Source organism: Aptenodytes patagonicus, chromosome 14, assembly GCF_965638725.1.
Source record: "Aptenodytes patagonicus chromosome 14, bAptPat1.pri.cur, whole genome shotgun sequence".
Classification (NCBI taxonomy): domain Eukaryota; kingdom Metazoa; phylum Chordata; class Aves; order Sphenisciformes; family Spheniscidae; genus Aptenodytes; species Aptenodytes patagonicus.
Genome location: NC_134962.1, coordinates 8,159,240 through 8,173,673, shown reverse-complemented (window position 1 = coordinate 8,173,673; position 14,434 = coordinate 8,159,240). Strand labels below are relative to the sequence as shown.

General features: G+C 39.9%; 1 protein-coding gene across 2 annotated transcripts in view; it reads left to right on the top strand.

Annotated features, from left to right (window-relative positions):
* Window positions 1–14,434, top strand: part of TSHZ2 (teashirt zinc finger homeobox 2) — a 223,926-nt gene that overhangs the window by 135,410 nt on the left and 74,082 nt on the right. Inside the window, exon 2 of one of the 2 annotated variants that reach the window (XM_076352350.1) lies at window positions 3,336–6,414. In XM_076352350.1, the coding sequence (XP_076208465.1) occupies window positions 3,336–6,406 (3,071 nt within the window). In that variant the 3' untranslated portion in view covers window positions 6,407–6,414. Of the gene's footprint in view, window positions 1–3,335; window positions 7,444–14,434 lie in introns of those variants that run through there. The other variant, XM_076352349.1, reaches the window with a different exon arrangement.

The window sequence follows — 14,434 nt, the reverse complement described above, 5'->3', positions numbered from 1 at the left end:
AGAGGTTTGGAATGTCAGAATAAGCCTGGGGGAGAACTGGTGGGAAGAGAACAGGTCACTCAACAATTTATTATATGGACATCAGTATCACATGCAAAACTTATGCTACTTATTACAGACACTGCATTTAAAGCATGTGGGCGTACAGGCTTAAGCCACCCTTTACTTATAAAATAAATAATGCAACATCCACTTAAATTAATGTTATATCTGTTAAATAGCTACATCAGTTCATATCAAACTTCATGTCCAATGAAACCTTACTAAAAACCACTATTGGAAGGACACATGCATTTCTTGTACCTTAGGTTGTCTGCACAGAAAAGGTCTCCACTGTCCTTAAAATGCCCACAGCTATTTAAATCATTTAAATAAACAGAAATGGTTTTACAAGTGGGATACTGAAATGTGTTTTCAAAGCTGCCCAGAACCCTTAACCATTAAAATGGACCTGACTGATAGTTTTGTGAAATTTTGATGGTGCTTTCTAATAAGTTACTTTTACCACTTTCATAAGATTGTGTCTGTATCTTACACAGGCAAAAAAAAGAGGATTTCTCAGCACAAGTTACTCTTCTGTAAAGGTTATAGTAAACATGTCAATGCCTAATTAAGCAGAAAATTTTATCTGTGTTATGGGGGATGTGCAGCTGTCTGGTATTTCTGCTTCTCCTAGTAAATCCTTTTAGAAGGACAAAGGATATTGTGAGGAAGAAACTACTGTATGTCTCTCCCAAAGGAAAAAAATTACCTTCCGGTGAAAAATGGGTTAATCATATTCAAAGAATTGGTGCTGAAATGGAGAATCAAATTTGCACCGACCCAAAACTGTGTGAATGCTATTTGTTTTCTGTTTTGTCTGATTCCTTCATTGGATTCCCTCCTTATTTTTGTTTTGCTCGGTGTAATATGCTTGGCACTGTGATACATCCTGGCAAGGGGCCAGCGTTGCTACCTACGCTGTACAGTATCTCTAACACCGCGAGAACCATGTCAGTCCGGCTCATCAGTTCGTGCTGCTTGTTTAACAAGGTTACTACTCATGACGTGTAGGAGCTTTTGCCGCCTCCATGTTCCCCTGAAAAACATACGAGCTCAGAAAGGGATACATGGAAAGTATTATCTGGTTATTAGGGAAGAAGTTTAGGGAGGAGGAAAAAATATTTTGTTCTTAGTGTTGTCTTTGCTGCCTGCCTCAGTCGATCATCTGTAAATGGGGCTACTAATGTTTCCTGTACCCCAAAACACTACTAAAAGCCTTATTTTTTAATATTTAACAGTTAATATTTAATATTTAGCTTCTTTGCTGAAAGCATCTGCTGAAGAGCACAGTGTTCCTACTACTATGTGACTATTATTTTATCATGCTAAAATGGTGTCCAGGTCATTTGCTCATAGCCACTGCTGTTATCTTTGCCTCTGGTTGTAAAGCTGCCTGGTATCACCCCTGGAGTAAGCCAAGCCCAGCTATAAGCTGGTGTGATCTGCACAGGTCCTAAGACCGTGGGAAGGGTGTAGGAAAGACGACTCGTGTGGGTTTCTTAGCCCATCCACAGAGAGCACCATCATTTCCCTCTTCTTATACTGCAGCTTCATCCAGGAAACAGTTCCTCTGGTTCTGGTTCATCTCTTTGGCTTGATGGTAAATGTGTTGGAAAGGGTGAGATACACATGCAAATAGATTGAAAAATTGAAACACATACCTGAAAAAACTGTGGAAGGCTTTGTCTGTATGTTAATCAAAACGCCTCTTCTGCCCATCCCTTTTGATTTGCTAAAAGGATATCATTTGTGCAGGAGTACCAAATTCAAGGGAGCAAAATGAACCAGGTTCTCAAAAAGCCATAAAATGGCTTTTCTCAGAAGATGGGAAGGAATTGGATTTTAAACAAATAACACTTTTAGGGTCATTTACCTTGTGCTTTCAGAGCTTTTAGGGTTACTTCACAATTACGAGTACTAGCGTTTTATTTTATTTTTCTTAGTTATTTTTAAGGGCAGCTTTGATTTGGGGGTTTTGGCATTTATTTTTTTTTTACATACTTACCTGACACAAAAAGCTCGATCTTGAGCAAACACAACAAAGTACTCCTGAGACTGCAGTGCAGTCACTAGGGTTAGCAACGCTGCATTTGCACCTAACTGGAAGAGCTCGTCAACATATCTCCTATGAAGACCTGTGCTTCTGAAATCGACATTTAGTTTTGACAAGTGGCTGTCAATAACAATGAATTGTTTCAATATCTGCTTGCATTGTGCATAACAGCTTTGCAGTGGCTGTTAAAAAATGTACACTGGGGTTTTGTGAAAATATATCTGAACGATTTGTTCTGCTCCATCCCTTCTTGGGGGGGTCTGGGAGTGAATTGCTGACTGTGTTGAGTCATTGTGAATTTATCCAATGACTGCAATGGAGACAGTTCACCCTTAAAAATCCTCTTCTCTAATTCTTCAGTGTGTTTTTAACCAGGTTATCTCCTCTAACTTAGGCAGAATTACTGCTGATACAAGGCCAGAAAAAAAACCCAACTGAATTCCTTAATTAATTTTAAAATTTACAGTTCTTCCAGTATCAAGTTCATCTTATTAACTTAATAGTTAATTTGTCAAAGAAAATCTTTCTGGATTTGTTCTACTTTTCCAGTTTTACAGTTAACTTTGGTCTACCTCTGTCACATCCTAATACTCTTCTGTAATGTCCAAAGGTTCTTGCCCTGAAATTTATGGATTTGTTTTTACTGAAGCACAATTTGCTTTTATGGTACACAGTACATTACTTTTATAAACAAAAGAGTTCCACTTTTGCCTACTAGCGCTTTCATATGTTGTATTTTGACATATAAATTATTTGTGTACATTCTAAAGTGCATTTTTAGGTGATCAAATGGCAAAAGGTTACTGTACCTAGATGATGCTATGAACCAGGAAGATTATGGCAGTTATTTTCTTCTATTCCTTGCCAATTCTACCCTTTCTTTCACTGAGGCTAAAAACAATTTGCTAGAATTGAAGCTTTTAGTATAAACTTTAAATTCTTACATATGAATTTTCCAACTGTCCCATTACAGGACAGTTAGAATTATACTCCCATGACAGGAAAATTATTAACTCAGAATCTCTGGCAGTTATAAAGAATTATGATCATCTGCCAGTAAAATGCAGCAACCTTCACAAAAAGAGACATCATTTGGCTTTTTTCACTTCCAGAACTAACAGGCAATAAAGTTGTAGATTAAAACGAAGTCCGGTAAAGAAAACACATAGTGAAACTCGAAAGCTCGAACTGTAGTATTCTCCTTTAACAAGTTATTTCATATATTGACATTACATTTCAGGTTATGTCCAAGAGGAAGATTTAAAAGAAGAGGAAGATATAAAGGAGGAGGAAGAAGATGATGACGACAACAACTCAACTGCTCAACTCCAGGGCAGCAATGACACTGGCACGGATGAGGAACATGAAGTGGGTCCTGAGCAGAAAGGGAACTTTAGTTACCAGAATTCCCCTGTCAGTCATATATCTAACCAGGATGCAGAAAATGAATCACTACTAAGTGATGGTAGTGACCATGTGGCAGATATTAAAAGCATTTGCTCTAGAGAGCCACAGAACCCAAAAACCAGCGCCCATCCCAAAGCCCAGAATGAAGCACATGATTGCATGGATAAAATGACAGCGGTCTATGCCAACATACTGTCAGACTCTTATTGGACAGGCTTAGGGCTGGGTTTCAAGTTGTCTAACTCTGAAAAGAGGAGTTGTGACAACAGAAATGGAGGGAACAAAGCTGATTTTGATTGGCACCAAGATGCACTGTCAAAAAGCTTACAGCAGAATTTACCTTCCAGACCTGTCTCGAAACCCAACCTGTTCAGCTCAGTCCAGCTCTACAGGCAGAGCAGCAAAATGTGTGGGACTGCGTTCACGGGTGCCAGCCGGTTTCGGTGCCGGCAGTGCAGCGCCGCCTATGACACATTGGTAGAACTAACAGTTCATATGAATGAGACAGGTCACTACCAAGATGACAACCATAAAAAGGACAAGCACAGACCTACCAGCTACTCAAAGCCCCGAAAAAGGGCTTTCCAGGACATGGACAAGGAAGATGCACAAAAAGTTCTGAAATGTATGTTCTGTGGTGACTCTTTTGATTCCCTTCAAGATCTGAGTGTTCATATGATAAAAACAAAACATTACCAAAAAGTGCCTTTGAAGGAGCCGGTACCAACCATTTCTTCAAAAATGGTCACTCCAGCAAAGAAACGTGTGTTTGATGTTAACAGGCCTTGTTCCCCCGATTCCACGACGGGGTCTTTCTCAGATACTTTTTCTCCTCAGAAGAATGCGAACCTGCAGTTATCATCTAACAACCGCTACGGCTACCAGAATGGTGCCAGCTATACGTGGCAGTTTGAGGCCTGCAAATCCCAGATTTTGAAGTGTATGGAATGTGGAAGTTCCCATGATACCTTGCAGCAGCTCACGACCCACATGATGGTCACTGGCCATTTCTTGAAAGTCACAAGTTCAGCTTCAAAGAAAGGAAAGCAACTTGTTCTGGATCCTTTAGCTGTGGAAAAAATGCAATCATTGTCTGAAGCACCAGCCAATGACAGCCCGGTTTCAAAATCAACCAGTAAATCATCTGCAGAATGCATAGCTCCCACCTCTGAACTAAAAAAAGAAAGTAAAAAAGATAAAGCTGATGATGCAAACAAAGATGAGAAAGCAGTAAAAACTGAAGAGTATGAAGACACTCTTCAGAAACCACTGGATCCCACAATGAAATACCAGTACCTCAGAGAAGAAGATTTAGAAGATGGTTCAAAGGGTGGTGGGGACATTTTAAAGTCCTTGGAGAACACTGTCACAACAGCTATCAATAAAGCTCAAAATGGAGCACCCAGCTGGAGTGCATATCCCAGCATCCACGCAGCTTATCAGCTCTCAGAAGGAGCTAAACCGTCTTTGCCTGTGGGTTCCCAAGTACTACAAATCAGGCCAACAATCACCAATAAATTGAGGCCGATAGCTCCGAAGTGGAAGGTCATGCCTCTGGTCCCTATCTCAGCAAATGTGGCCCAGTGCACTCAAGTGAAGAAGGAAACTGATGATAAGGAGGAGGTACAAAAGGACTATTGTAAAGAGGGCATCCAAGCTGAGCCTGCCTCACTCAGCCAGAGCGAGAGAGAACCTCTCCTCAAATCTGAAGCTTCTGTGGAGCCAAAAAAGACAGAACCATGTCCCTTGAAAGAAGAAGACAAAATTAAAGAGGACAGCGGAAAAGAAAAACCAGTCCTCAAGGAACCAACAGCAGCTTCTCTTAGTAATGGTTGTGCTGCTGCCAACCATTCTTCTGAACTGCCTTGTGTCAACCCTCTCAGTGCGCTGCAGTCAGTACTGAATAATCACTTGGGCAAAGCCACTGAGCCTTTACGGCCTCAATCCAACTCCAGCCCCAGCTCTAGCACAATTTCTATGTTCCACAAACCTAATCTAAATATGATGGAGAAGCCAGTTTTATCTCCTGCTCCGACCCCACCAAAGCCTGCAAGTGTATCCAGGCACTATTTGTTTGAAAACAATGATCAGCCTATTGACCTGACCAAATCCAAAGGCAAGAAAGCTGAGTCAGCTCAAGCACAATCCTGTACTTCTCCACCTCAAAAACATGCTCTGTCTGACATCGCTGACATGGTCAAAGTTCTTCCCAAAGCTACTACACCAAAACCTGCTGCATCTTCAAGGATCCCATCTATGAAATTGGAAATAGATGTCCGACGCTTTGAGGATGTCTCAACAGAAGTCTCCACTCTGCATAAAAGGAAGGGCAGACAGTCAAACTGGAACCCTCAGCATCTTCTCATTTTGCAAGCTCAGTTTGCTTCCAGCCTCTTCCAGACATCTGAAGGTAAATATTTATTATCAGATCTAGGCCCACAAGAGCGCATGCAGATTTCAAAATTTACTGGACTGTCAATGACCACCATCAGCCATTGGTTGGCAAATGTCAAGTATCAACTTAGGAAAACCGGAGGAACCAAGTTTTTGAAAAACATGGACAAAGGACATCCAGTCTTTTATTGCAGCGACTGTGCATCTCAGTTTCGAACCCCATCTACTTACATTAGCCACTTAGAATCTCATCTAGGTTTCCAAATGAAAGACATGAACAGGCTGGCTGTGGAGCAGCAAACCAAGGTAGAGCAAGAAATCTCCAGAGTTTCAGTTCAAAGATCTCCTGAAACAATAGCTGGAGAAGAGGACACAGACTCTAAGTTCAAATGTAAGTTGTGCTGTCGGACATTTGCGAGCAAACATGCAGTAAAACTTCATCTAAGCAAAACACACAGCAAGTCACCAGAACACCATTCACAATTTGTAGCAGAAGTGGATGAAGAATAACTCTTAAGGTATGCATGCTCTATAGCGAGTTTTAATTTCATCATTTTAAGGAGGCTTCGTAAGACATTCGTACTTTCTTAAATGTAGGAAAGCAATATAAAATGCATAATGTACTCCTGCTTCACTAATCTAATTGCATGTACATGTCCATTTTATAATGTTTTCAAGAAGAGAGCTTGGTAAATGCATAACCACATTGCCCTATATAGAAAAGTTGCTTCTTATTAATATTTTCAAAAAAGCTGTTTTCCCAGTTCTCACTCTCTTTTTTGTTTCTGAGAATTAATTGTTTCACATCCTATGCACTTCAATGTGGAATGCAACAACTAAATGCTACTCTTTGCAATGAAAATGGAAAAAACAGGAAAAAAGCACTGAAAACCAAAAGATTATTACCTCTTTCAGTGCTAACACACCAGTAAATCTGTTTTGATGGGGGAAAAGAAGACAATTCAAATGTCAAATTAGAAAAATCTTCATTTTTCCAAGTTTCTTGTAATCGCAAACCCAGCCTCAAGAATCTACAAATAACTCTGAAAAGTTTATGTCTAGAAGTTCAGTTATTCTTTTGTTGATATTTGGATATTCAGTTTTGTAAAATATTTTAATATTTTACACTTACTTAAACACTTACTATTGTGAGTGGCCTTTTTTGTCGCATCATTTTAACCTATCTCTCCGTCATTCCTTTTTTAATCTTTAAGATGTTTGATTATATTTTGTTTCATGTTGGTGGGAGTGCTAGTCAATCCATAAACATCACTGACTTCAGTGCAAGTTTTCATATTACCTGGGGGGGTTAATGCTTAATTGAGGAAGCAGCTAGATTTTTTACAAGCTTAATATTTCAAAAACCTATTAGTAGGATACTTCTACGTTAGTGTTGCTACTTTTTGCTGAAAGATACACCAACCGAAGTACTGCCACAACCAATGTTTATAACATGTAATGTAATATTCAGATGACATACAATTTTTGCATTTTTAATTTTACTTGATTCACAAACTTGAATATTCTTGATTTAAATAAATATGCAGAACATCAACTAAAAGTCCAAATAGAAGTTTTTTGTTCTAACGAGTTTATTTCCAGGAAGGCTCTGTTAGTCATTCCCAACAATTTCTCCAGCAGACTCAGGCTCTGCTTCTGTTCACAGAATAATCATGTGCAGATTCAGATTTTCTCCAACGTGTTCATTACTTGAATAACATTCAGAAAATGAATTCGTCAGACAGTCAAAATTAAAGATGTGTTGTGAGTTGTCACTTACGCCACCTGCTATTGTGGCTATTCTCTGACTAATTGAGGGTGCAAGCACTTTGAGGATGAATACCCATTTGTGTGAAGATTTCACATTTGTTTGCTGCAAATATTCATGAAGCTTTAAGAAACACTTTCTGTGTACAGAGCCAGCACAAGGACTGTGCATCACTTAAGCTCCATTAAAAAGGCTACTTTTGAATAATTTAAACCACTAATCAAAGGGTCACTTTGGGATGGGTAATAGAAGCTATTACTATGGAGTATAACGTCAGTATTCAAGTGCAATAAGATTTAAGTTTTGCATACATCTTGTACGTGCTGTCTGCATTTGACTGGATTTATCCTTTCTGCATATTTCAGCCAGCAAAATTCCGTCTAACTCAAAAGGAGTTTGTTTTCTAATACCCTTAAGTTTCTATTTTGGCATTTTTAACCCAACATTAGAACTCAACAAATAAATGTTCCTTGTTTATCTGACCAATCAAAATCAACATACCTGACAAACATACCGGAAAACTACAAGAGATTGGTTAGGAAACATACACCATACTTTGTTTCCTTCCCCACCAGTTAATCATTATTAAGACTCTGACATTGGTAGTTTTCACACAAGAGATATCAGACCAAACCAATAATTTGGGTACTATCAAACAAAAACTATCTGCCAAATACATTAATATAACAGTTATTTGGGCACATTCATGGCTTAATACATGACAAACGTTTCAGATTTGGTCTTAAAAGCACCGTGTTATTACTAAGAGGCAAACCAAACACCCACCTTTATAAACATGTTACTATTTCTGAGGATTTGGGGAACAAATACAAAGAAAAAAAATCTCCAAGAGAAAAAAAAGCGGTTTCTGCATTGTAATAACCTGCACAGACACATTGCGGGTATTATTCAGGTGATATGTAACTACATAAATAAGGTACTGTCCTTCCTGCCTTTGGGTACCGAGAAATTGCTGTCCTCTTAATACTCATCCATTTCTAATTTATATCGAGATGCAGGTTGTATCTTACCTTTGAAAAAATATATTTAAATTTCAATGACAGAGTGATAGCACTGTTATCTGGAACTATAATTTTAGTTGGTATGCATGATAGCACAAATTGTATGAAATGATGGGGTATTTTGGATAGCATTGTAAAGATTTTATTACAGTTTTGGAGCTGTAAGCCTACCGAAGTTCTGACTATGTTAGAAGTGTGAAGGCCAGAGTTTATTCATATGGTTTCTTCCTGAGATCTGCAAGGAGACAAAATCAAATAACAGGGATTTTCAGAGTTTACTTATTCTTACCATGTTATTTTTAAGATTCAGTGTACATTTGAATAATAACATAGAGGAGAGCACAGTATTTAGAAACAAGAAATATAAAGCATACTGAGATTCTTAAAACGCACACATGCATTTGCGTTTACTTCTTCTAGGCATTATTGTAGTGAAATAGAAATAAAATTAGAGAAAATATATGGAAATAAATGGAAATAAAACAGTGGAAAGAGTATTTGAAGTCTAGAAATACATAAAATAGTTTCTATATTTCAATGAAATTTACTATTAAAGGTTATATTTTTTAATGTTAGCTATCATTAAAAATATAAATGAATAATCTGGGTTAGTACTGTACAAAAATGTGTTATGTATATAGATTTATTTTTCAGACCTCTGTGAGGCTGTTTATAAGAAATTTGCTATAAATTCTTCTTAAATGACGTATATATCTGTTTATATTAATCTTTGGTGTTTTCTTGAATTCTTCTAACTGATATGGGTTTAGTAATATAATGTAAAATTATGTGTAATATACAACAATCAGAAGTCTCTATTCTTTTTCATTTAACCCACTTCAAATTTGTTTTTATTGCTATTCTTCAAAGAAAACCCATGAACATTAGGGAACATGGCTTTAATTAGAAGTAATTTGTATGTTGACTTATACCTTTGAAGAACATTTGTTCATTTTTTCAACTAAATTAGAATTTTTATGTTGTCCTGAGAAAAAAGACAAGGCAGAATTGTATTTCTCACTTTAAATTTAGGTGAGATTGGCTATAAACTGGTCGGCAACTGAGGCTCTCTGTGGTCTTATCTACAACTTTTTACAGAAATAAGTCTCTATAGAGTCAAATTTACCAACTTGATTGGGGAGATTTCTTTTTCAAAAGACCCTGATAAGGAAACAAGCAGCTACCTGAGATGAACTAATTTGAAAGTAAGGCTGCTGCAAAACAAAAAAATTAGTCATAATGATAAACAGTTTTTCTCTCTGTTTCCTCCTTTGTCTTTTTTTAACCATCAAGTTTAAAGCCTCTACAGTGCTTTTTTTCTACTTTATAGGAGACAACTGACATTCTGTGGTAAATGGAAGAAAGAGCAGAGCAGAACTGAAAATCCTCTAATGCACTGACACTAACTTGCCCTCTATTGTTGAAAATGAGCAGGCAATCATGATTGTTCATCAAATGGCTCCTAATGCAGTTAAAGCATTCAGCTATAATTTCTCCTTGCATTTATAATTACTGTCATAGACTGCACACCTCAGTGAGCAGATTAAAGCTATAAACTATTTAGCCGTAGCTTTAAGATGAGGAACTTGATTTGTCTGGCAGCAGTTATTTGTTAGAGAGCTTGACACTTCACATAAAAATGACTCAACTTGATGAAGAACAATGCAGTTTAAGCAATGCAGTGATTTTAAATCAGTCATTATACCACGCCCTGTAAGAATTGCAAAGCAATTTGTTAAATGATATATAGGACACGTAGATAACTGTATGTGTTAAGTATACCAAAATAGAAGATTTTTTCCTTCTGTGGATTTTATTTTTTCATCCCTCTGAAATAGTAGGAGCTGCTCTGAACATCATGTTCCGCTATTATCCAACATTGGTGTTACATAGGCAAGGACAATTGCATGAATTAGTAGTCCAAAACTATATTTTAGAGAATTTAGCTTGCTCTTCATCTTTCATTTCTTCTTAGCAACAAACATGAAAAACTGAGAGACCCTTTCAGGAGAATCACACATGCTGGGATGTAGCTGCCTGCAGTTGTGTCCACCACGACTTTGTAAGCAGAATTTACCAGCAAAACTGAGGGTTCTGCTCACCATGTCATCAGCCAGAAAGAGAGGGTTCATTGCAATGAAAGCCTTGATTATTCAGTTTGAATGGGACTTTTCTGACAACATCTTGTTGGAAAATGATGACTTCTCAATGGTAAAAAAATTCTGTGGGGGAGTCCCATTTTAAAATAGACTTTTGTTGGGATAAACTGGATAAAATTGCTGAGCACTATGAAGGAGAGCAGAGGAGACAGGGGAGTAGGAAGAGGAATAGGTTGGCCTTTCTGCTGTGCTGGAGGAAAGACACAGAGCCCATCCTCAGCAAGAACTACCTCCAACCCATCACTCTTCCCTCAAAATAGTCCTGTTCTGGTGAAGCCTCAGTTCCCCTAATCCTTTGAAATTTATCACTGTTTCCCCAAAGTGGTAGATCAGAATATCTTTTTAATTTAGCTTTTTTAAATCTTCAAAATTTTCCTGGATAGCATTTTTTCAATCTAGCAATAGTCCTTGTAAAACCAATAATAGTGTGTTCTTGGCTTCCCTGAGAGCAGGGTCAGGCCAGATGATACATCAGAGTGTGTCAGCACAGATATATCAGTGCAGATTTACTTGCTTTTTATGAATACTACAGGTTGCTATTAAGATCAGTATTATTTAACATTGCATTAGCGCATCCAACCCACTAGGTCAACCCATATTGTTTCAAGGCTCTGTATAAGCATACTGTATATGACAGTTCCTGCCCACAAAAGGCAGGAACTCTTCTGCTTACAAAGAAGCAGCAACTTTTAAGTATTTTGACCAGATTTTAACTGACCTTGAGTAACACCTACCTCCTCAAGCATTCAGTATTTATAAGGATATAAAAATCTTGCCTTCTCCTCGCTGCGTCTGATATTATTAAATGCTACAGCCTTCAAAATCTATAGCAGAACGTTTTTACCCAGTGAGATTTCAAAGGAAGGGTATCTGAGTCTTATTTATACATTTTACACCTCAGCAATCAAATTGCAAAGATCAATAACAAAAGGAAAAGTCATGAGCGCATCCAGCCCTCAAAAGCACCTTTCAATAAAAATAATGTAATTTAGCAGGATGATCACTCAGTGCAAATATGATGGAGCACAGATGGAAAATGAGGAACATTATAGATATGGCTTTATGGGAGGAGGAAAGGAGGAACAGATTTTTAACTATTTATTGGGATAATGAACAGATAATTCATGATTATTAAGCTGTAGCCTTCAGGCCTCATTCTGCCATCTCTTCCCATCTCCTTGGTTCTGAACTGGGTTTGTTTGTGCATCTAGGCAGGGTCCATTGGCTGGGGAAGGATCAGCCCTTTACACTAGTTTTCACACATCAGTGGAGTCTCACAGGATTTACACAAGTGCAGCTCCAACTCCGGACCCTGCCTGTGAGAAGAGGAATGAGGTAGAACAAGCAGTGCACAGCACAGAGCTTATGTTGTGATTGTGACGGTGTTTCTTTCTCAAGAACGTCTCAACCTTCAGGAAAGGGGCAGCAGATCCTGTGTTTCCAGCCTGTGATAACATTAAGACACCGCACCAGATAGCAAGGTCACAGCCCCTGAGAGAGCCAAGGGGACTGATACTCATCCTGCTACCTCCCTGTGTCTGGAGAACCGTGTTTTCCCAAGAGCATGAGTTGGCCAAGACCTTGAAGGTGTGAGGTGGCAGGAAAGATTTCCTACACTCGAGTTTGCAAGAGGGATCCTGCTCTGGGGCACACTCTGTCGGCTCTCCTCCCCTGGCAGATGCACAGACAGGATGGCCGCTGGGCATGGCAGAGGCCGGGCAGCCAAGAGGAGGGCACATTGGGGGTCGGAGACAGAGGGAGCAGCGGCAGCAGCTTGCTGGAGCAGAGGGAAGGAGGGAGGCATGGGGCCAGGAGGGGGCTTGTTCATCGTAGTAAATTTACACAATCCCTTTATTAAAACAAAACAATTCCTCCTCCCTTCCAAAATCCCTCCCTGCCAGCACTCAGCGCCAGCTCTTCTGCCAGGGGTCAGCACATGCAGGAGTGGGGGAGGGAAGGACGGGGGAGTGGAGGAGGTTGTCACGTCTAATGAATACCCTGAATGTATCAAGATATATATTTTTTTCATTTCAGAAAAGGTTCCATTAAGAGGGAGACAGCCCTAACATGTGCTTTGGCCCCTCATCAGATTTATGAGTATTTGCTCTGCTCTTTAATAGGAAACTCTGCAGCAACTGCCACCTTGCCTGCTCTCCCTGAGATACACAGTGGCTTCTCGGGGAAATGCACTTCATTATTAATGTGAATTTGTACGTTTTTATGACACTGCTTGGGGGAAGGGGCAGGCAGAGATTTCCTGGTGATATATGCTCATTTCTAACCATTTATTGTTCCAGACAATCGAAGAACAATGATAAACATTGTTATAGAAAGTGGAGGGTGCTGCAGTGACATTTTTGAAGGGAAAGGAGAGGTGGCTAGAGTGGCTTTGATGTGGTTGTTTTCCTCCACTCCACCCCCTCCAGCAGCTGCGTCAGATCAAGCAACAGAGTGGTCTGTGCAGTGGCAGTCACTGCCTCCCCTTGCCCGCCTTTTCTCAGGCCAGCCAAGACCATTTGCTCGGGGCTTTGCTACAGCGGAGGGGGTACAGATGAAGGAGAAGGAGTTCATCCTTTGGGAAGCCTGTACTGCAGAGGAACACAGGCCTCAGAGTGAACAGGTGCTCCAAGTCCCCGTGCCCCTGTACCCCAGCAGTCTCTTTTCGATTTATTATCAAGTGACCAGCATGGAAACTGTGCACACAGCAACAGCTGCGAGTCAAAGCAGGCCAGGAAGAGAAAGGCGAGGGTATGGGAACGTGGTTTACCAGGACATTCTCAACATTCTCTGGTTTCCTTTTCTACTGCCACACTCATCCATGATTAACACTACTGCACAAGAGCTCCAGGAGGTGATGAAAACGGTGGGTTTAGGCTGCATTGGAGAAGGAAAAAAGTTCAGCCTTCAAGCTCACCCAAAATCGAGAGATCAGGAAGGCCATGACCTCCACATGCTCTTTTGTTCCCCTCTTCTGCCTTTCCCAGTAGGGCTCTGCACCATCTGGTGAAGGTCAAGGTCCCATTACACTGTGCCACACAATCCCTCGAGCTCCAAAAGCCCTGGTGCTTGAGGGAGCTTCCCTGGTCCCGGTTGGGATATTCGCTCTCTGCATCACTGCCAGGCTGAGCTTTCTCTGTGCTGCGGAGCCCATAGCCTCCAACTGTAAGTGAGTGATTGCCATGTTTTGTGTTCATATTCTATTCCCTCACCCTAAATATGCACAATCCTTTGTAACAGGGGATGTTCCCGTCAGCTGAACACTGCTAAGAGTTTCTTTATGACATTTTCCTACTCTTCTTGTAAAGCTGAATAGTAGCGAGGTAAGAACATCAGAATAGCCATACAGGGTTAGGTCAAAGGTCTGTTGTGTCCATCCTATCTCTGACCATGACCAGTATAAGAGTGTAAGAACAGGACAGACGTGGTACTATTCCAGAGCACTCTCCCAGCCTCCAGATTCACAGTTCAGGGACTTCTTCAGCTGGAGGAGGTTATCTTCCCCTGCTCCCCAAGCTGCAGAGAACATGCAAGAGGCCTTCCTGATAGCTGCAGAAACTTGGGCACAACTGTGAGGCCTCTTGGGGTGAGC